The 22,514-nt window shown below is 40.0% G+C and overlaps 1 protein-coding gene and 1 long non-coding RNA gene across 3 annotated transcripts in view; both read left to right on the top strand.

Annotated features, from left to right (window-relative positions):
- Window positions 1–422: 422 nt before the first annotated feature.
- Window positions 423–22,514, top strand: part of dusp22a.L (dual specificity protein phosphatase 22-A L homeolog) — a 71,870-nt gene continuing 49,778 nt past the window's right edge. Inside the window, 4 exon segments of one of the 2 annotated variants that reach the window (NM_001091902.1) lie at window positions 423–496; window positions 714–769; window positions 6,162–6,195; window positions 6,395–6,477. In NM_001091902.1, the coding sequence (NP_001085371.1) occupies window positions 749–769; window positions 6,162–6,195; window positions 6,395–6,477 (138 nt within the window). In that variant the 5' untranslated portion in view covers window positions 423–496; window positions 714–748. 2 annotated transcript variants of the gene reach the window in all.
- LOC121403023 lies at window positions 15,284–21,018 on the top strand. The gene is made up of 3 exons (XR_005966971.1): window positions 15,284–15,343; window positions 18,339–18,445; window positions 19,570–21,018. It is a non-coding gene; the product is annotated as an uncharacterized LOC121403023 (long non-coding RNA).

Here is a 22,514-nt window from a genome sequence, read left to right as displayed (position 1 = left end):
CAATTATAGAAGCAGATGCTAGGACTGCGCCTGAGCCAGAAGCAGCGTCTGATTTGGGTTTTTTGCCGCCGGCCCGGTCCGACTCTATATCAGACACTGATTGATGCCGTTTTAATACATTTACGCAAATGCTTTATAAGTTAACTCACTCCACTGGCACTGGGCAAAGCGAATTGCAAGACGTGTGTCAGGTGACTGAGGCTGCATAGAGTCCAATCTAAACTCCAATCTATGAAAGACAAGCAGCCGCGTCCCAGAGTAAATGAGGGGTGTGTGTGTGTGTGTTTGTGTATACACAGCAGCAGCAGGTGACACAGCACGCGCACCCTCATGTCCCCACTCCAGCCCCTCCCGTGTCACTCAGCATTTGGCCAGCGCGTGGGTTCCGGAAGTGCAACCTGATGCCTCTCAGCCCTAGTGATGTGAGTGCGCTTGGTTGGAAGCTCAGTCTGGCCGTCCGAGTGCTGACAACACCACTGCGCTCTCCTGTTCTCCTGTAAGGGCGACAACAATGTTATTTTGCCTTTTCCTCCTTTCTCTTTATACCACTTTCCCTCCTTCTTTTTTCCTTTTTCTACCTCGCTTGGTGCCCTGGTCGTATTTCTTTCTTATTCTCTCTCTCTTCCCACAGGGAGCCCGTGTCTTGTTCCCCACACCAGGGACTTTCTGCAGAGTTTTGACTCCATTTAACCACCCCCTGTGTTTATTTGCAGCTCCTGGTTACCAGTGTGTGTGTGTGTGGAGAGCCATGGGTGGAGGAATGAGCAAGGTACTCTGTGCATGGGGCTGCACTGTTTCTGTGGGACTCAGCTACTAAAGTAATTGGCCACTGTGGGGTTATGTTCAGCAGCAAAATAAGTGCTGATTATTTCTATTTCCCTGTACCCTAAGCACTGCATGTTCAACAAAGTGGTGCAAAGCAGTTGGAAACAGGGGGGGGGGCTCATATATATAAACACTACTGAAAGAAGTTGCTATGGGTTACTGCACAGGTGCAGATTTGCCCAGTATTTATAAGGGCAGAGACACACACTCAGATTTGGGGAGATTAGTCGCTCTCCAAAAATCTCCTCTTCTTCAGGGTGACTACTTTCCCCAAACTGCCTCCCGCCGGCTAGAATGTAAATCGCCGGTGGGATGGCAATTGGCGCGCTTCGTTTTCCAAAGTCGCCCGAAGTTATTTCAAGAGGAAACTTTGGGCGACTTCGGAAAACAAAGCGCTCCAAGTGCCATCCCGCCGGTGATTTACATTCTAGCTGGCGGGAGTAGGGTTGCCCCCTTTTCTGGAAGAAAATACCGGCCTTCCTATATTTTTATGGTTTTTCCCCTATAAATAACATTGGCATCAAGCAACATTTTTACCGGCCAGGCCGGTAAAATAATGGGCAGGTGGCAACCGTAGGCGGGAGGCAGTTTGGGGAGATTAGCAGTAGCGTAACTAGAGGGGGGCGGGCCCTGGTGCATGACGCACAGCCAGGCCCCGCCACCCTCCGTACCGCCCGCATTTTCAGTGGCGTGCGGGCTGACAGGGGTCCCTGAGGGGGTGCGGGCCCTGGCCTGTTCGCACCCCCTGCTCCCCCGGTAGTTCCGCCACTGGAGATTAGTCACCACGAAGACTAAATCTCCCCGAATCTTTGAGCCCTAGTGATTTTGATATACATTAAAACCTCAATTTTACATCCCCAATCTTAAGTTTTCTCTCATTCTACATCACTTTTTGTGGCTCCACATATGTGTATATATATATATATATATATATATATATATATATATATATATATATATATATATATATATATATATATATATATAAAATATGCATAATACATTTCCCTGATTTTACATTTTCCCCGATTTTACACCATTTTTTTCTGGTCCCCTGAAAAATGTAAAATGTGTTTCAATTATGATTGCTAATGCCAACAACAGTAGAACCCCCATTTGACGTTTTTCAGGGGACCAGAAAAAAATGGTGTAAAAACCAGGAAAATGTAAAATCAGGGAAATGTATTGTGTATAATATATAGGTGGGACCACAAAACAACAATGTAAAATGAGGGAAAACTTTAAATCAGGGGATGTAAAATTGAGGTTTCATTGTATATCAATTCATTACATATCCCTTTTAACCATCAGGGGGCACACTTTGTTATCGACAAACATTTTTGGTCTTTCAAAGACAATTTATGTGTTAGTGAAAAATGCAGTAAACAAAAAAAAAGCACAGAAAACTTTTTATATGTTATGAATACAATATACTATCACTAATCATCCTAATTTAGTGGAGGCAAGTTAGATGACGGTTTGTGATGTACCTTTGTGCAAGGTATAACTTTAAAAGACTTTTCATACATTTTATAATGGCTATGAAATACACATGCTGTAGAACTGGGTAGTGGCCAGTCTGCATCCTTTATAGGAATATAGAAACTGTTGCAAATTGTAATATTTCACCACCCACTCTTTAGAGCTGATACAGTGGCACCACCTAAATACAACAGACTGATGGTGCTGACAGTCCCCTTCACTGTTGACAGCCATTTATCAACCTCTTGGAGCATGCAACTTTCAGTTGATAGTAGAAACTTCTGCTGGAAGGTGACTATTATCGGGAAAATGAATAGTTAGTTCCTGAACTAACCCCACCTGAGCCATACCCTCAGAAATGCTTGCTATCGACAGCATATCCCCCATTCAAGTAAGTGTCTTTCAGCAGTGAAGGGCTGTTTGTTTCCTGTGGTTAAATGCAGGAATTAAAACACCCGTGTGCCATGCACAGCAGATTAAGCTCATTGCCTTTTACCCTCCCTCGGTTCTTGTTCTCTTGCTGCATATATGTATACATATATGTATAAACTTCCTGTTACAATAAGTTTGCTTCTTGAAGTTACATCTTGTGGCAGCACAGGTAACTGTTAGTGACTTTTTGCCACCCTTGCAGAAAGGCCCCTAGTGTTACAGGCCTCACACAAATAAAACACATGGAAGATAATGCTTTGATCATGGATTGTTTTTTTCATTGTTTTTTTTCAAAAATGTAGGAAAGTAACTGATCTCAGTAGATGGAGGGCCCATGTGTATATAGGCTTTAGCTAGGGGAATGAAACCATATGGTTAAAGTTAGGCACTCACCATACAGGCACTATGATTAAGTGCTAGTGAAAGCTCAAAATGTGGAAGACTATTATGTACTCTTTTTAATATAGTATCTATAACAAAGTTTACAAACTACAGTAGAATGTTTTTCAGGAGACCAGAAAAAAATGGTGTAAAATCCAGGAAAAATGTAAAATCGGAAGTGCATTGTGCATTATATTTTGGTGGGACCACAAAAAAAGGTGTAAAATGAAGGAAAAATTAATATATGGGGATGTAAAATTGAGCATTGACTGTACTCCAAACAGCTTATGGCAACATTTTTAGATATGTTTGCATGTGTTACTGTAGTTTGTTATTGGATTGCTTTGAATTTTATCTTTAGCACCCTTTCAACGAGAGATGCTAAAAGCATGTAGCAAAAAGGAATCTGTCTGTGAAATGGTAAACTGCTACTTGAGCAATTCCTTTTTTGGGGTAAGAAGTTACAGAGTTCATTGCATTTTTTTGGGTAATTTACAGGGCGAATCATTCTAATAAGGAAATGCTATGTCCTAGGAAATAAAGGGTTTCATAGAGTGTATTTAGATATATGGTTAGTTTGTTCACGTCAGTTAGTGTGTTTGCAATAATAGCTACAAATTGGGAATGCTTCTTTTGATAAAATTGGGAAGTGGAGTACTATGTTATGAAAGAGCTGCTTTAAAGATGTATTTATCTGTTTGTGCACTAGGCTCAGAGCGATCCATTACAGAAGGTATGAGATAGATGGCTGCAAATAAGAGAGATCAGCTAAAATTAGATGCTGGCTAGCTGCTGCCTGGAGACACAGTGTAAACATTTGAACATGGTCTAACTTATAACAGTATTTTGCCTTAACTCCCAACTAACCAAAGCCACATTTAGCCAGACCTATATGCAAATGGTTTACAGGAGACCGCCAGTGTGCTTTAAGCATTTCTTTCTGGGGCACCATTTTGTTATCACAACTGTGTAAGCCTTCATTCCCTGTAAAATATTTTTTTCCATAAAATGCTGATATTTTATTGAATGCATGTCAAAAGTTATTACAGATTTGTTTTTAATAATCATTAAGCTTTTTCTCTCAATTTGTTATGCTTTGTTTAGATGCTAATGTTAACTAGTGCACAAGAGGTTCAGTTGGTACAGACAGTATATAGTACATTGGGTGGGTGTTTATTAAAAAAGTGTCTACAGACTAGGGATGCACCGAATCCACTATTTTGGATTCGGCCGAACCCCCGAATCCTTCGCTTAAGATTAGGCGGAGAACCGAATCCGAACCCTAATTTGCATATGCAAATTAGGGATGGGAAGGGGAATTTTTTTTTAAAGGTAAACAAGAGCTGTAATAGAAATAAAAAGTTCCTATGTCCATGTGTCCCACTAGTTTTCTCCCATATACACATTTGAAACAGGATTGACTTTGAAAGCCATTCCACAGTTATTTTGTGTTAAAAACGCTCCAGTGTTTTTTGCTTTCAAATCATCCCTAATTAATCTAAAATAGTGTCCTGGAGATATTTAGACGTTATGAATTCAGTCATTTCAGTTTATACTATTGACAAGTTATTTTCTTGCAAATTATAGTGATAAATCGGAGTAGGAATGAAATGACTGTTATCTTCATAGTCCTGAAGTGAAAAGGATGTTGGTGACAACAATCCTAAATGTTGTTCTTCGCTTGCCAAAAAGTTAACTTAAGAGCAGGAGTTTATAAATAGTGCCTTTGTATCTAAACATATTACTAAAATAGCTATTGTTAAAAAAAAAAAAAAAAATCAAGATATTTTCAAGTGGTTCCCATGGATGCCAAAAACACAAGCACAAAGTCTACACGCTCAGATCGCAGTATATCTATCAGATACTTGGGTGGTCCAGATTTAAACTTGGTAACAGATTTAAACTTGTCCGAGATGTGTGAGCTGCTTTAACTCACTCTGTCCTGGTTCTGCTGTGAAGGTGCAGAATAAAGAATGGATATGTTAACATAAGAAGAATGATACTAATTGAATAACGGTTGCATAGTTTTAGTTTGTTGCTAAAAGCTTTTAAATTACATAAAAATGAAACTATGGTCAGCACAGGTCTTTGTTACCATGATTGCCCTGAGAACCTACTTGTTTTATTTGTCATCATGGATACTGCAAGGAATTCGATTCTCCTGTTAGAACAGGCTTTTCCAGATTTAAAGGCCTGAAAATTGTGTAAGGTGTATTTCAGCTAGGGCTGCACAGAATCCTAAAGGCGTCTTCACTGTCTTATAGCAATGTTGCTCTACCCTAATTTTGGTGGACTATATGTATTTTTCAGCACATTACAAGGGGTTAAATATTGATTTTCCCACCAGATAGAGGTCCTCATCTGTGCATTTATGCGGTCCGCCATCCAACTGCTGGCATAACAGCAATTAAGACCTGAGCATCAGCCCAAGGACCAAACAATCGGATTGGCCTGATATTTCCCACCTGAAGGTGGCGATCTTGCCAAACGAGCAGGTCTTATATATTATGTTTGTATATGTATTGCCAGTAGTAATGTGCAGGCCTGAGCAAAACTAGCAGGTTTACCTGTGGGGTGGGTTTACCTGTTGGTCTGGGCCAATTTCCACACAAGATCGGTTGTGGGTTGAGAATTTCAGTAATCACATTATGAACACACCAAGTACACCAAAAGTGAGTCTTCATCAAAAAATTATTTCATGCCAAATAAAAGAAAACATAATTCTAAGCAACTTTGCAATATACATTCATTATAAATTGTGTTATTTGTATATGCATTACTATTGAAAGCAGCTTTTGTCTTTCCCTTTCTATTCAACAATTAATTCAGATAAATCTAGTTCAGTCCGAAATGTTAAAAGAATATTTCAATGGTTATTATGGCTTACTGGACTGGGACAAAATTTGGAACCTCTCTCCATACATATGCATCATTGTATCATTATGGCAAGTTTGGTTTATCCCTGTCGCTCAAAACTATAAAATAGCTGCTTTAAAAAATGCTGAATGTAATTATTTCATCTTTATTTTTTATTATAACAGATTGTAGATGGTTTATACCTGGGAAACATTAGAGGTACGTGCCTATTTTCATGACTTCCTAACTTTTAGTGCTAAATGTTTGGATATAGCAGGTCATTTACAGTAGAAGCACTGTAAATGTAAGTGGACTCAGGGATGTGTGAAAGGAAGAATATTATACAGGTAGGTTTGAAAATAAGCACGTGTGATGCAGATATATTGTAGCAAGTGACTTTTTATATGCTTGTCTCTAGATTCTGAAGACAAGGCTACATTGAACAGGAATGGGATTACGCATATTGTGTCCGTTCATAACAATGCAAAGCCGGTTCTCCAGGTAAAAAGAAACATTCTCTTTATATCTTCACTACAGTAACATGCATTCACTAGCAGAGTTTAGGTTGACATAGTCTAGGTGGGAAAGGATAAAGTCATAGTTGAATGTTTTAGGACAGATCTTGATGATATTATGAAAATTACTATTAAGACTATTAAGGAAAACAGTGGCATTAATGTCATTTGAAAATTATTGGGAATGGTCAAATGTTGCATCAACGTTTACGCCCAGACAGTGTGCCAGATTAACAATGTTAAAGGAGAAGGAAAGTTGTCTTCCACTTGGAGGTGCCAAATGATTGTATTTACTTACCTGAAACCTGGTGCTCCTATCAGCAGAAAACTGTACCGGCCTGGGGTTATTCCAGCGAGCACCACAGAATGCATCTCTTCCAAATTTCCCGGTGCAGACGCATGCGCAGTAGAATGGAATAGCCTACTTTTTAGATAAGATTCAATGTTTCGCTCTACTGCGCATGCACAGCCGCACAAAGAAAGAGGAAGTGGATCGCTCCGTGGTGCTCATCGGAAGAACCTCGGGCCGGTGCAGTTTTCTGCTGAAAGGAGTATCGGCCCGGGGTTTCAGGTAAGTAAACACAATCACTTGGGGTGCCTAACATTTGGCACTCCCAAGTGCAAGACAACTTTCCTTCTCATCTAAAGGAGAAGAAGCTGCTGATCTATCTAAGAGCAGATAGCTAGGAGGCAGTTATACATCTCATTCTGAATATAAGTGGTTTAATGGTGTGCATCAAAGTGATATGTAAAGCCAGATGAACAAATTATTTCTCTAAAAACATCATGAGCAGGGAGAACAACAACAGGAAGTACAGAATCTTGACGCACTCCCTCAATCATAAGGAAAAAAGACAGATTTGGGAGATTTATCACCTGCAAGTGAGAAAACACCAAAATTACATTATCCTCCTGATCCATTAGAATATGTGGGAGTATGTATTTTAGTGCGATCGCCACATGCAAGTGTTTTACATGCAGCTATAGTGACCTTAAGCTGATCACATGGTTCAGACAGAGTGATCAGTTCCAGTTTGGTTAGACATGACACTGATTTGTCTAAATCAGCACTCCTCACACAAATTAAAGGTTGGCTAATCCAGTCTTCACAAAGAACTGAATTGGGTAACCGTATCAGCGAACAGACTCCTTAATTCTAACAGACCTGGTGATTGCTGCTGTGCTCACTTGTTGTAGATTAAGTTGTCAGTTTAAAGTTTTCTCAATCCAGTGTGAATTTTAGTTCTGATATACCACTTCTCTGGCTGCAACACTAACAGTTATTTATATATAGTAAAATTCAGCCCAAGGTGTTAAACTATGTTAAGATGGATGTTTAATGTTTTAATTAAAAATATTTATGGGGCTTTGCTCCACATTATCTGTTCGTGGCAGGTTCCTGTATTTACATATAATACACAAAAGCCATGAATATCTTGTAAATGATATCCTTATAAACGGTGAGTTCTGATGTCATCAGTTATAAACGGTGAGTTCTGATGTCATTTCTGTCACATGACTCACTAAAATTTGTGTATTATAATAAATAAAGTACCCCCAGTTGCAAAATATGAGGATATTAGAAGTTACCTCGGAGTTCCATGACCTGTATAAAAACACTCGGCCTTCGGCCTCGTGTTTTTATATGGTCATGAAACTCCTCGGTAACTTATAATATCCTTATATTTTACAAGAGGGGGTACTTTATTCACTATATAACGTGCTCTAACTGGAATCAGCATTGCTAATTTCACTGTTTTGTACTTGCCTGACAATGATATCAATGCCAATAGTCTTTCCATTTAACTTACTTGCACACTTGTCCACTATATAAACTCAATAATTCGTTGCATCATAAGACATCAAATATTTTTTAATGTGTATTGTACTAGCACTATTCATACAACATTTTGTTTAGTTTACTTCTATAGTTAATGGCAAACTGATGTGTATAACTAATTTGAGCACTAGAGGGCAGTATCATCCCACACAATTACTTGCATTTATAAATGGAACAAAGATTCAGATAGTTTGACACTAGATGGCTCAAGTTTAGTATGAAAACCTGATAAATAGTAAAATTCCCCTATGTTGTGTCTTGATTTGATAATCAAATTGAGAAACACCTAGAAACTCCAAACAGAAAACCCTCACTTTCTGCAAAAGTAGGAGTGTTTGATACTTAACCCTTTAAGTGCCACAGAACGTAGAATCTACGTTCTGAGGCAAAGTAACTTGAAATGCCACAGAACGTAGATTCTACGTTCTGCAGCATTTCCCCCAGCGCAGTGAGCGATGCGCACAAAAAGCCGGCGCATCGCTTCTAAGAGGCACAGATCCCCTTAGGCAACGAGCAGAGGCGGTCCACTTACCGGATCGCTGCGTCGATCGTCGCAGGCAGCCAATGGGAGCAGTGGAGACCACGAGGAGCACACTGATGACGTCTCCACTGCTCCCCCTATAAATAACTCCCCCCAACTGACACACCTTCCCTCCTGCTGCGCACTTTTGGTTGCTGGAGTACCCCCTGCTGCCTGTCTGAGCTTTGATCGCTGGATTGGTCGCCTGGATTGCCTGGATTCAACATTGTGAGCTGAACTGCACCTCTCTACACCCTTTATTTTACATATTCTCTCTAAAAAAAAAAAATCTTTTTTTTTCTTTTTTTTTCTTCTGTCTTTGGCCTTAGCACACTTACAGGCAACTTTGCCAAGCTCACACTCACACTCCCACACTCCCACACTCACACACACACACTCACACACACACACTCACACTTACACACTTACTTTCTTACTTTTTATCTCTACTTATTTTTTACTTTGCTTTCTTTAGTCATTTGTCTTTATTTGTTGCTCAAACTTTATTTCTGCTCTGATTTGATTGCATTTTACTGTTTTTTGGCCATTTTCATCATTGGTTTGTGATTTTATTGCACTTTTATTGCACTATTACTTTTTTGGTTCTCATCCGTTTCTGTTTGCAGTGACGCTGGTGGATCTAGATTTCTGACCACCGATTTCACTCCAATAACTTCATTTTATTGCTTTTAGTGATTTTATTACGTTTATTCTTTATATTTTTCTTTACTGCTGGTTTAGTTTTCTAGAAAAGTTTTCCCCTACCCAAATAACTGTTCATTGTATTGCTTTTGGTGGTTTTATTACGTTTACCCTTTGCATTGTTCTTTGCTGCTAGTTTAGTTCCCCAAAAAACTTTCCATTTGCAGTGACGCTGGTGGATCTATAGTTCTGACCACCAATTTCACTCCAATAACAGTTTTTTTATTGCTTTAGCTGTTTTTACTGCTTGCTTAGTTCCCCCGAAAAAGTTCCCTTTGTAGGACACTAGTGAATCTAGGACCCTTGACCGCTGAATTTAGTGTATTCGCTGTTCTTTTATTGCTTTGAGTAGTGTTGCATTTTAGTGATTTTTTCAGGAGTTTTCTTTGCACTGTTTATTGCACACTTTATTGCTTGTTTAGTGCCCCAAAAGAAAGTTCCCTTTGCTGTGACACCATTTAGTGGTCTTATTCTGTTTTCTGATTTTAGGTGATTGTTCCAGAAAGTCAGGGACTGTGCCATATCTTTATTCCATAGCATTCCATAAGGGTTCATTTGTTCAAGCTCAAGGTTTTTTCTGTTGGTCATATCTTGCTGCCTTGCTTTTTTTTCTTCTTCTGGTTGTTTCTGTTAGCAGGGGTTAACTGTTGGTCATATCTTGCAGCCTTGCTTTTTTTTTTTCTTCTGGTTGTTTATATTAGCAGGGGTTAACTTTTGGTCATATCTTGCTGCCTTGCTTTTTTTTCTTCTTCTGGTTGTTTCTGTTAGCAGGGGTTAACTTTTGGTCATATCTTGCAGCTTTGCTTTTTTTTTTCTTCTGGTTGTTTATATTAGCAGGGGTTAACTTTTGGTCATATCTTGCAGCCTTGCTTTTTTTTTTCTTCTGGTTGTTTATATTAGCAGGGGTCTCAGTCATCTTGCTGGCTTGCTTTTTTTTTTTTTTTTTTGTGGTTGATTGTATTAGCTTTTTTTTTATTTGTTTGACTTGCCTATTGATTCTTAGCTTTGTAGTTGTCTGTAAATTTCTGGCACAATGGCCAAACGGTTTTATACCGCTGAGGAAGCGGCTAGGTATTGCGAGGACTCCAGCTCAGAGGAATTTAGCAATTCCGATTCTGAGTATGTCCCATCTGATGACTCTAGTGAGGAATCAGAGATTGGTGATAGCAGCACTATTAGCGCAGAGGCTAGTAGTGGCGGCACGCTTACTGCTGAAGAAGCAGAGGAAGAGGCAGAGGCTGGTGGCAGTGTGCCAGATGCACCCATGGAGGTAGAAGAGGGTGAGGGTAGTGGTGATGCAGCAGTCGGAGCGCCTATGTGGGGGCCTCCCTGTAATTATGCCCCCGAAATTCCCCCATTCACTGCAGTCGCGGGCGTCAAGGTGGACACCACTAACTTTCAAATCATAGATTTCTTCAATCTTTTTATCACAGAGGCCATCCTACAGGACATGGTCCAGTACACAAATTTATACGCTGAGCAGTATCTTGCCAGCCACCCTTTACCAGGGTATTCAAGAGCCCAGGCGTGGTATCCCACTACTGTAAATGAAATCAAAAGATTCCTGGCGCTCACATTGGCAATGGGACTCGTAGAACGCAATACCTTAGCTTCATACTGGGATACCACTACAGTCCTTTCCATCCCTCTTTTTTCAGCCGTTATGCCAAGAAACCGCTACCAAATTTTACTGCGGTTTCTTCATTTTAGCAACAACGCAGCGGCTGTTCCCCCTAATGAGCCCGGTCACGACAGGCTTTACAAATTGAGGCCCCTTATAGATAGCCTGTCTCAGCGCTTCACAGAGGTCTACACCCCCTCCCAAAATATATGTGTGGACGAGTCCCTTTTGCTCTTCAAAGGGCGCCTAAGATTCCGCCAATACATCCCTAGTAAGCGTTCTCGCTATGGGATGAAATTTTACAAACTCTGTGAAAGCAGCACCGGCTATACTAATTCTTTCATGTTCTATGAGGGAAAGGACACTAATTTGGACCCCCCCGGTTGTCCCCTTGATTTGACTGCCAGTGGTAAAATTGTCTGGGAGCTCATATCTCCACTGTTGGGCCGAGGTTACCACTTATACGTGGATAACTTTTACACTAGCATCCCCTTATTTAGAACCCTTTACTGGTTGGACACCCCAGCCTGTGGCACCGTTAGGCAAAACCGCAAAGGACTGCCTAAGGAACTGGTGCAAAAGAAATTAAAACGTGGAGAAGTATATGCTCTTAGAAGTGATGAGCTCCTGGCACTAAAATTTGCAGACACAAAAAATGTTTGTATGCTTACTACTATCCACAATGAGAGTGTAGTTGTCCAACACAGACGTGGCAGGCCCGCAAAATCAAAGCCACTCTGTTGTAAAGAATATAGTAAGCATATGGGTGGCGTTGATAAAACAGACCAAATTCAAACTTACTATGACGCCACCAGAAAAACCAGGGCCTGGTACAAAAAAGCAGCAATTTACATGATTCAAATGGCCCTTTATAATTCCTATGTCGTTTACAAGGCGGCAGTACCAGGCCCAAAATTGTCTTTATACAATTATCTGCTGCAACTGCTCCCTGCCCTTTTGTTTGGTGATGTACAGGAGGTTCCAGAAATGCCTGGCAATGACAATGTTGCCCGAATGGTGGGTAAGCATTTCATTGCACAAATTCCATCAACTCCTAATAAAAGATATGCCCAGAGAACTTGTAAGGTTTGCCGTTCCAGGGGTGTTCGAAAAGATGTGCGATATTTTTGTCCCAAGTGTCCTAGCAAGCCTGCTTTGTGTTTCCAACCCTGTTTTGAGGTGTACCACACTGTGGTACACTACGAGAGGACTTGAGTTGTGTTGGTAGGTTAGGGTTCTCTGGGTTTGTTGGTGGTAAAAGGATGTAGTAAACTTGGCATGCTCTGTTTTTATGCACATGCTGGCAAAGTGATGCTTTTTATTTCGTGTTTTTTTTGAAGTTGTGATTGTGCAGTGGTTTTTCAGTGGTTTTTCAGGTTCAAGCCCCTGTTGAGATATAACATTTCACACGCTAGGTGTCTATTCACATGCTAGCAATAACTGGTTAGGTGTGCTGGCAAAACAATGTGCTTTTTCTTTTGTATTTTGTGCAGTGGTTTTTCAGGTTCAAGACTCGGCAGACAGACGGCACTTCTGGAATAGGTTTATTGGGGTTGCTGCTGTAAAAAACCTAACGTGTTTCGGGAGTAGATCCCTTAGTCATAGGTCCTATGACTAAGGGATCTACTCCCGAAACGCGTTAGGTTTTTACAGCCAACCCCAATAAACCTATTCCAGAAGTGCCGTCTGTCTGTCGAGTTTTGTAGCGTCCACAATGGGGACACTGTTTGACTGAGCACCTGGATATAGGCAAGAGCGGTGAGCAGTAGCGGTCCTTCTTTGTTCTTTATTTTCAGGTTCAAGCCCCTTATTGAGATCTAACATTTTACGCTCTAGGTTTTTATGCACACGCTAGCGATAACTGGTTAGGTGTGCTGGCAGAATGATGCGCTTTTTTGTGTTTTGTATGTAGGTTTGTTCTTAGTCTATGCATTCAGCTTTTGTGTTGAGCTACGGTGCTTTAGGCCAGTTGTAGTTTTATGGATAGCATTTGTATTGCGCTGGTGCTATAGCAAACTGAGGTGCTGGTTGGTCGAGAGGGCGCACGATAGAACTTGTGGTGCGTGATGAATACATGGGATGATGTGCATCTCTAATGCTGATGCCACAAGTCTTTTTTTTTTTTTTTACTGGCACCTCAAAAGCTCCTCTATCAGCGCATTTATCTATAGTTTTGTCTGTATTTCTGGGCAACATTTGCATTTGTTTTTGTAGATTTAGGCATCTCTGGATTTGTGGGTAGCATGTCTTCAGTTTTCTTGTATAGTAAAGGTTTTTGAGCACAGGGTGGCGGAACACTATGGTCTTCCATTTAGAATTGTTTATAGTGTAGGCATTCAGAATTTTTTTCCCGAAAAGTTGTGGTTGGAACAATTCATTTTTTTTGTACTTGTAGCGCACATTGAATATTTATGCAGTATTTAGGTTAGACAAGTTGCAGTGGCTCTCTGAATAGGAATAGTACTTTTATCACGTGCCATGTCTGCCACCAGTAGGGCACCAGCTTTTTTACAAACTTCTGGTGTGCACTTCTTAGGACACTTGCATAATTTTATGGGTCAAATGTACTATGGATTCTGTTGGTAAATATATTTGGTACAGATTTTGTCATTGGTGAAAGTGTAGGAAGAAGCAAATAAATTGGTATCGTTGCACAACAGGACAGATGAAACTCGGACGCTCCACTAAATCGAAAAGGGTGAGTGAAATATATTTTTGGGGTAGTGGGGCCCAGATGCAGATCCATAAGAGTAGTCCCAAACAGGCCTGGACTGGGAGTCAAAATAGGCCCTGCCATTCCAAGTACACAGAGGCCCAAACAGCCCCCTACCAGCCCACACAGCCTCCTACCAGCCCACTATATGGTAACTTTCTATGGAACCATACAGCAGCCCCTCTGGCATTTGCCAGAACCCACAGATTGCCAGTCCGGGCCTGGTCCCAAAATTATTGGGTATAAATCTAACTTTGTAAATTGTCTTTTCCTTTATTTCAGACCAAAGCACTGAGTTCTACAAAGGATTGTGGCCACAATTATCCGCGTAGTAAAGCAGGAATGGCATCTCTGAATAGTTGAAGGTGTTTATTTTCAAGAAATCTATAGTTTGTGGGGGTTATTTTATTGGTAAGGGACAGTTTAGGATAAAATATGGATGCATGCACATAACTTCACAGCCCCAATATTATGCATTGTGCCTGTGTTGGGGTGTTGGGTGGCTGTGTCTCTATGTGTATCCATACATATGGGGTATCGTTTTATTCAGGGGAACTTGCAGATTGTCATTGAGCAGGTTTTTGTTAGTTGTCATGGAAACTTAGGGAGAAATCTAATTTTGGAACTCTTTTTTTCCTTTATTTCAGACCAAATCGCTGTCTTCTACAAAGAACTGCGGCCACAATTCTCTGTGTAGAAAAGAAAGAATGGCATCTTTGAAAAGCTGAAGAAGTGTACTTTTAGGAAATAGATGGCTTGTGGGGGTTATTTCACAGGTAAGGGGCAGTTTAGAATAAAAAGAGTTGAGAACTGCACATAAATTCGCAGCCCCAATATTATGCATTGTGCCTGTTTTGAGGTGTTCGGTGGCTGCGTCTCTATGTGTATCCATACATATGGAGTATCGTTCTATTCAGGGGAACCTGCAGATTGTCATTGAGCAGGTTTTTTTTAGTTGCCATGGAAACTTAGGGAGAAATCGAACTTTGTAACTCTTTTTTCCTTTATTTCAGACCAAATCGCTGTCTTCTACAAAGAACTGCGGCCACAATTCTCTGTGTAGAAAAGAAAGAATGGCATCTTTGAAAAGCTGAAGAAGTGTACTTTTAGGAAATAGATGGCTTGTGGGGGTTATTTCACAGGTAAGGGGCAGTTTAGAATGAAAAGAGTTGAGAACTGCACATAAATTCGCAGCCCCAATATTATGCATTGTGCCTGTTTTGAGGTGTTCGGTGGCTGCGTCTCTATGTGTATCCATACATATGGAGTATCGTTCTATTCAGGGGAACCTGCAGATTGTCATTGAGCAGGTTTTTTTTAGTTGCCATGGAAACTTAGGGAGAAATCGAACTTTGTAACTCTTTTTTCCTTTATTTCAGACCAAATCGCTGACTTCTACGAACGACTGCGGACACAATCCTCCATGTAGAAAAGCAAGAATGGCATCTTTGAATAGGTGAAGAAGTGTACTTTTCAGACATATATGGTTTGTGGGGGTTATTTTACAGTTTGGGGGGTGTTTAGACTGAAAAACTACAAGTAGTACACATAGAGCGCAGCCCCCAGATTTTCAACTGCAATTGCCCTTATGCGTTGCTCCTGTTTTGGGTTGTTTGGGGGCTGCGTCTCTATGTTTATCCATACATATGGGGTATTGTTCTATTCAGGAGAACTTGCAGATTCTCATTGAGCAGGTTTTTTTTAGTTGCCATGGAAACTTAGGGAGAAATCGAACTTTGTAACTCTTTTTTCCTTTATTTCAGACCAAATCGCTGACTTCTACGAACGACTGCGGACACAATCCTCCATGTAGAAAAGCAAGAATGGCATCTTTGAATAGGTGAAGAAGTGTACTTTTCGGACATATATGGTTTGTGGGGGTTATTTTACAGTTTGGGGGGTGTTTAGACTGAAAAACTAAAAGTAGTACACATAGAGCGCAGCCCCCAGATTTTTAACTGCATTTGCCCTTATGCGTTGCTCCTGTTTTGGGGTGTTTGGGGGCTGCGTCTCTCTGTTTATCCATACATATGGGGTATCGTTCTATTCAGGAGAACTTGCAGATTGTCATTGAGCAGGTTTTTTTTAGTTGCCATGGAAACTTAGGGAGAAATCGAACTTTGTAACTCTTTTTTCCTTTATTTCAGACCAAATCGCTGACTTCTACGAACGACTGCAGACACAATCCTCCATGTAGAAAAGCAAGAATGGCATCTTTGAATAGGTGAAGAAGTGTACTTTTCGGACATATATGGTTTGTGGGGGTTATTTTACAGTTTGGGGGGTGTTTAGACTGAAAAACTACAAGTAGTACACATAGAGCGCAGCCCCCAGATTTTCAACTGCAATTGCCCTTATGCGTTGCTCCTGTTTTGGGGTGTTTGGGGGCTGCGTCTCTACGTTTATCCATACATATGGGGTATTGTTCTATTCAGGAGAACTTGCAGATTGTCATTGAGCAGGTTTTTTTTAGTTGCCATGGAAACTTAGGGAGAAATTGAACTTTGTAACTCTTTTTTCCTTTATTTCAGACCAAATCGCTGACTTCTACGAACGACTGCGGACACAATCCTCCATGAAGAAAAGCAAGAATGGCATCTTTGAATAGGTGAAGAAGTGTACTTTTCGGACATATATGGTTTGTGGGGGTTATTTTACAGTTTGGGGGGTGTTTAGACTGAAAAACTACAAGTAGTACACATAGAGCGCAGCCCCCAGATTTTCAACTGCATTTGCCCTTATGCGTTGCTCCTGTTTTGGGGTGTTTGGGGGCTGCGTCTCTCTGTTTATCCATACATATGGGGTATTGTTCTATTCAGGAGAACTTGCAGATTGTCATTGAGCAGGTTTTTTTTAGTTGCCATGGAAACTTAGGGAGAAATCGAACTTTGTAACTCTTTTTTCCTTTATTTCAGACCAAATCGCTGACTTCTACGAACGACTGCGGACACAATCCTCCATGTAGAAAAGCAAGAATGGCATCTTTGAATAGGTGAAGAAGTGTACTTTTCGGACATATATGGTTTGTGGGGGTTATTTTACAGTTTGGGGGGTGTTTAGACTGAAAAACTACAAGTAGTACACATAGAGCGCAGCCCCCAGATTTTCAACTGCAATTGCCCTTATGCGTTGCTCCTGTTTTGGGGTGTTTGGGGGCTGCGTCTCTATGTTTATCCATACATATGGGGTATCGTTCTATTCAGGGGAACCTGCAGATTGTCATTGAGCAGGTTTTTTTTAGTTGCCATGGAAACTTAGGGAGAAATTGAACTTTGTAACTCTTTTTTCCTTTATTTCAGACCAAATCGCTGACTTCTACGAATGACTGCGGACACAATCCTCCATGTAGAAAAGCAAGAATGGCATCTTTGAATAGGTGAAGAAGTGTACTTTTCGGACATATATGGTTTGTGGGGGTTATTTTACAGTTTGGGGGGTGTTTAGACTGAAAAACTACAAGTAGTACACATAGAGCGCAGCCCCCAGATTTTCAACTGCATTTGCCCTTATGCGTTGCTCCTGTTTTGGGGTGTTTGGGGGCTGCGTCTCTATGTTTATCCATACATATGGGGTATTGTTCTATTCAGGGGAACTTGCAGATTGTCATTGAGCAGGTTTTTTTTAGTTGCCATGGAAACTTAGGGAGAAATTGAACTTTGTAACTCTTTTTTCCTTTATTTCAGACCAAATCGTTGACTTCTACGAACGACTGCGGACACAATCCTCCATGTAGAAAAGCAAGAATGGCATCTTTGAATAGGTGAAGAAGTGTACTTTTCGGACATATATGGTTTGTGGGGGTTATTTTACAGTTTGGGGGGTGTTTAGACTGAAAAACTACAAGTAGTACACATAGAGCGCAGCCCCCAGATTTTCAACTGCATTTGCCCTTATGCGTTGCTCCTGTTTTGGGGTGTTTGGGGGCTGCGTCTCTATGTTTATCCATACATATGGGGTATTGTTCTATTCAGGAGAACTTGCAGATTGTCATTGAGCAGGTTTTTTTTAGTTGCCATGGAAACTTAGGGAGAAATTAAACTTTGTAACTCTTTTTTCCTTTATTTCAGACCAAATCGCTGACTTCTACGAACGACTGCGGACACAATCCTCCATGTAGAAAAGCAAGAATGGCATCTTTGAATAGGTGAAGAAGTGTACTTTTCGGACATATATGGTTTGTGGGGGTTATTTTACAGTTTGGGGGGTGTTTAGATTGAAAAACTACAAGTAGTACACATAGAACGCAGCCCCCAGATTTTCAACTGCAATTGCCCTTATGCGTTGCTCCTGTTTTGGGGTGTTTGGGGGCTGCGTCTCTATGTTTATCCATACATATGGGGTATCGTTCTATTCAGGGGAACCTGCAGATTGTAATTGAGCAGGTTTTTGTTAGTTGCCATGGAAAATTAGGGAGAAATCTAACTTTGGAACTCTTTTTTAATTTATTTCAGACCAAATCGCTGACTTCTATGAATGACTGCGCCCACAGTTTTCCATGTAGAAAAGCAAGAATGGCATCTTTGAATAGCTGAAGAAGTGCACCTTTCGGAAATATATGGTTTGTGGGGGTTATTTCACAGTTTGGGGGTGTTTAGACTGAAGAACTGCAAGTAGTACACATAGAAAGCAGCCCCCAGATTTTCAACTGCAATTGCCCTTATGCATTGCTCCTGTTTTGGGGTGTTTGGGGGCTGCGTCTCTATGTGTATCCATACATATGGGGTATCGTTTTATTCAAGAGAAGTTTGTCTTTCAAATTGTCTGTAGTTATAGCATTTAGAACGGTGTTATTTTGTCAAATTTACATTTGTGCCTGCGTCTTAGTTTGCATTTTAGAAAAAAACTAAAAATGCAACAAAAAAGCTCTAAATATCATGATGCACTTGTAAAACGTGTTTGAATTTTGAGTGAAAACTACAGCACCCCTAGAAACCTGAAGGTCTGTAGTTTTTATAAATACCAAACATGAAGGGATAAGTTAGATTTACATATAAGTTATGCAGCATCAACTGTCACGTGTGTTTATCTAGTTTGTTCTGGTGTAAAATTATACAAACTGCTGTTTTAGTTTGGGGGTTACTCCTGGACAAAGAAAGTGGGTTACTGATACATATTTGGTATCGTTGGACTTGGCAGGATCTGGGCTTTTAGAAACAGGAAAAAAATTCATGTAAAATTAACTTTTCTGTGGAAAAAAAACTCAAGATATACACAATTTTTTAACAATTTTATTTTTTTTTTTACATATTTCACCCAAAATATACATTAAATCTCCTGAAAAGTCACAAAATTCCACTTGCATGTCGAAGCCCAATTTGTAACGAAAAAAACAATATATAATTTTCCTAGTTTCGTCGAGGTTTTCCTACAATAAAACCGTGTTAATCTGAACAAGTACAAAATGCTTAAAAACGGCTGGCATTTCGCGTAACCAAAATGTGAAATTCTGCTGGCACTTAAAGGGTTAAATTGTACTTAAAATTATAGGTTGGATTTTTTTTCTATTTTTTTCTATTTAACCAAAAATTATGCTACACAATTTGTACTCATGTTGCATTTAATTTAATGTTGGGAAGTAGAAAAGGGTTGCATCAAAAAGGGTATTTAACTGAAACAATTACATAACAAATATCTGTTGCCCTGGCAAAGATATTAATTTCTTTCTCTGCCCTCTTCATTTAGCAGTTACTGTGTGCAGGGAGCTCTGAGCTCTGGGGGTTGTGCATGCCATGTCGAGCACCTTACATCATGCCTGCTGAGTGTGGTAGGGAGAAAGGAGAACAGGAAAAGAATGGTTGGTTGAGTAATAAGACAAGCACAGATTGAGGGCAGTGACCACAAAACCATAGGCTTGTGGATGGTACTGTGTGTGTCCTCTGCAGATGTCTCTGGTTTTCTGCTCATCTTTGGGACAGGCAGGAAGGAAGCAGCTGCACTGACCCTAAACCCTTTCTCCAGGAAGACTGCTAGACCCTGCTTGTGACATTGATATTTTATAATATCTACATTTGTGTTGTACAGTAACATAAAAATCTTAAAACATGAAATACTCTTCTACTGGCTTTTCTGTAAAAGCACTGAATCTGGCATGGGGAATAAGCTCCATGCTGTAGAATACAACGCCCTGGATCCTGCTACATCTGAATGAAGGAAATGTTAAGTCAGTGGAAGATGGAGTCATTATTGCCTTATTTTTTCTTTATTCTAATAATAATGCAACCTAATTGCAATAACAGTGCCAAGATTCAAGCCTGAAAGCTTAGGGCAATGCAGGGCTGTATTTTTGTCGAGGCACTGGACCTCAGTGTGTCCTATTGACGCATGCGCATCATGAAATTGACATAATGTGAATGCACAGAAATTACATAATGCACGTAAGCGGAAGTAGATTTTTTTTTTTGTGAAAATGTTTATTTATCATTTAGGCTAAGGGATGCCTCCCTAAAGTTGATGCTCTAGGCACAGGTTCTTGAGTATCTATATGGTAAATACTCCCCTGGGGTAATGGCACACCGGGGGATTTGTTGTCCGTGGATAAAGCTGCACTACCATGAGCGTTAAATTTCCCAAAAATGCTTTCCCACTGACAATAATGTAAATGGCCCTTTAGAAGTCACTTTGGCTTTCTGAAGTCCCCAGACGTTACTTTGCAAGGAATATTTACTTGTTTTTGGAAAACAAAGAAACGTAAGTTTTCCCACTGGGTACCACAGACAACAAATTTCCTGTGCCATTGCTCTTACATTCCAAGCGTGTGCTATACAATACCTATATGCTGATACCCCACGTCACCTGCAAATGTATATGAGCAGGAAACCAGTTATATGCATAGAGTAACATAGTACCCCATAAGTACTATGTTACCATAACAACAACAACTTGCCCTACTGCAGCAACCCATAAGATGTTTGCATTTATACAAGGAACTAGCAAGTACTACTTGCTGACTGTTGCTATAGGTGATTAGATCACGTTTTACATAACCATAAATGACTTGTCACAAGAAAGTGAGGTAGAAAATTTCTTCTTTTCTGCTTTTTAAAACATTAACTTTATTATGTGCTACGTTCCAACGGGAACTTGAACTGGAAATGTCAACCACTGTATTAAAGTAATAGATGTTTTAACACACAAAGCCAAAGGCTATTTTTTTGATCAGTTTACAAATGCCTTAAAACACAGAAGATTGGCAGCAAAAAGGCCTGCTGAGACAAAAATACAATTCTATTTATGATTAAGTGCTAAGTGTTAAGAGAGGAAGGAGGTTGTTTTCCTGTAGAGCTTAGAAGCTGCAGTGGGGGCAGAATGGAGTTATACCAAAATCTTGAAATTGTGTAATTCATGATATTATTATAAATTATCTTATCACCGCTAAAAGAAAGTAAAAAAACAAATAGTTTTGGACCTAAAGTTTTGGTTATAATTATAGTGTTTTTGATCATCTCATTGTCTAGATGCAGACAACATGATTTGTTTTGTGTGCAAATTCACATAGTATTACAGAGTATTATACAGTAAATAAGCCCCTAATTGTATGTTGTATATTTTTGTATAAGTTACTAGACTGCTGTCCCAAAGAGAAGCCCAAAGTTGTGCATGAGGCGTTGTAACCTGAAGGGTGAAATTTATATTAAATGCCTAATTACTAGATAGTGTAATATATTTTTTAAATATTCTTGAAGCTATTAAGAAGAAACAAGTTCCTTAGTGTTTTCATGTATTTGTAACCTTGTTGTATGAAACCACTGCTTTGTATGTGAGAACCTGTATCCTTTGTAAATTTAACAATAGCAATATTGCTTTTCCTTCAGACATATTCTTTGGACCGAACAACTGTTGTCGAATGAATTGAACAAGGTTGTTTATCACGCAAAGCCTACGGTCACAAAGACAAGCCAGTGTGCACTTTCTGTTACTGCCTTGGATATTGCCAGATACTTTGATATAGACAAATGTTAGAAATAATAACAGGTGGCATCTTGAGGATGAGTCTGTTGGCAAGGAAAAGGAGGGCCTCTGCACTGTAAACACTCAACCCTCACACACTGTCCTCCGCTTCAGCTCAGCTGTGTGTGACCACACACAGGCGGCTGACAACAGCCGCTAACAACCCATAGTCTAAGTGTGCACATCTTATTATAAAAAAAATATTTACTGTGTATAAAAAAAATCATGATGATTCTTGTCACACATTCATGAACTTTATATGCCTAGTTAATTGGATGCTCATTTCACTGCCACTTAGACTACAGCAATATTCTGCAACCTTTAGGTTACAAGCAAGGTTACATTGTGCATCGATTTTGTTTTTAGACATACTTCTACATAGAATATTACTACAACCATCACTACAAACAATCTATTGTAAAATCAAATTAATCCAGTTTCTTGTCTGGAAACTCAGCAAGAAAGCATCAGAGGGGTTAAACCACCATAAACTTTTTTTGGATGAGCAGGGGATCCGCATCTGACAGCACTGATAGCTTCTGAACTCCAGGCTCCTTGTAAGGTCAAATTCAGTTTAGTTTGGGAGGACTATGCACACACACAAACACTCTCCAAATGGGTGATTTATAGTAGAGACCTAATCTCTGCTGTGTAGTAAGCAGGAGCTTGATTTTGAGCTT

Source organism: Xenopus laevis, chromosome 4L (genome assembly GCF_017654675.1).
Source record: "Xenopus laevis strain J_2021 chromosome 4L, Xenopus_laevis_v10.1, whole genome shotgun sequence".
Lineage (NCBI taxonomy): Eukaryota > Metazoa > Chordata > Amphibia > Anura > Pipidae > Xenopus > Xenopus laevis.
Note: the sequence above shows the minus strand (reverse complement) of the source record. Positions and strands in the feature narration are given on the sequence as shown.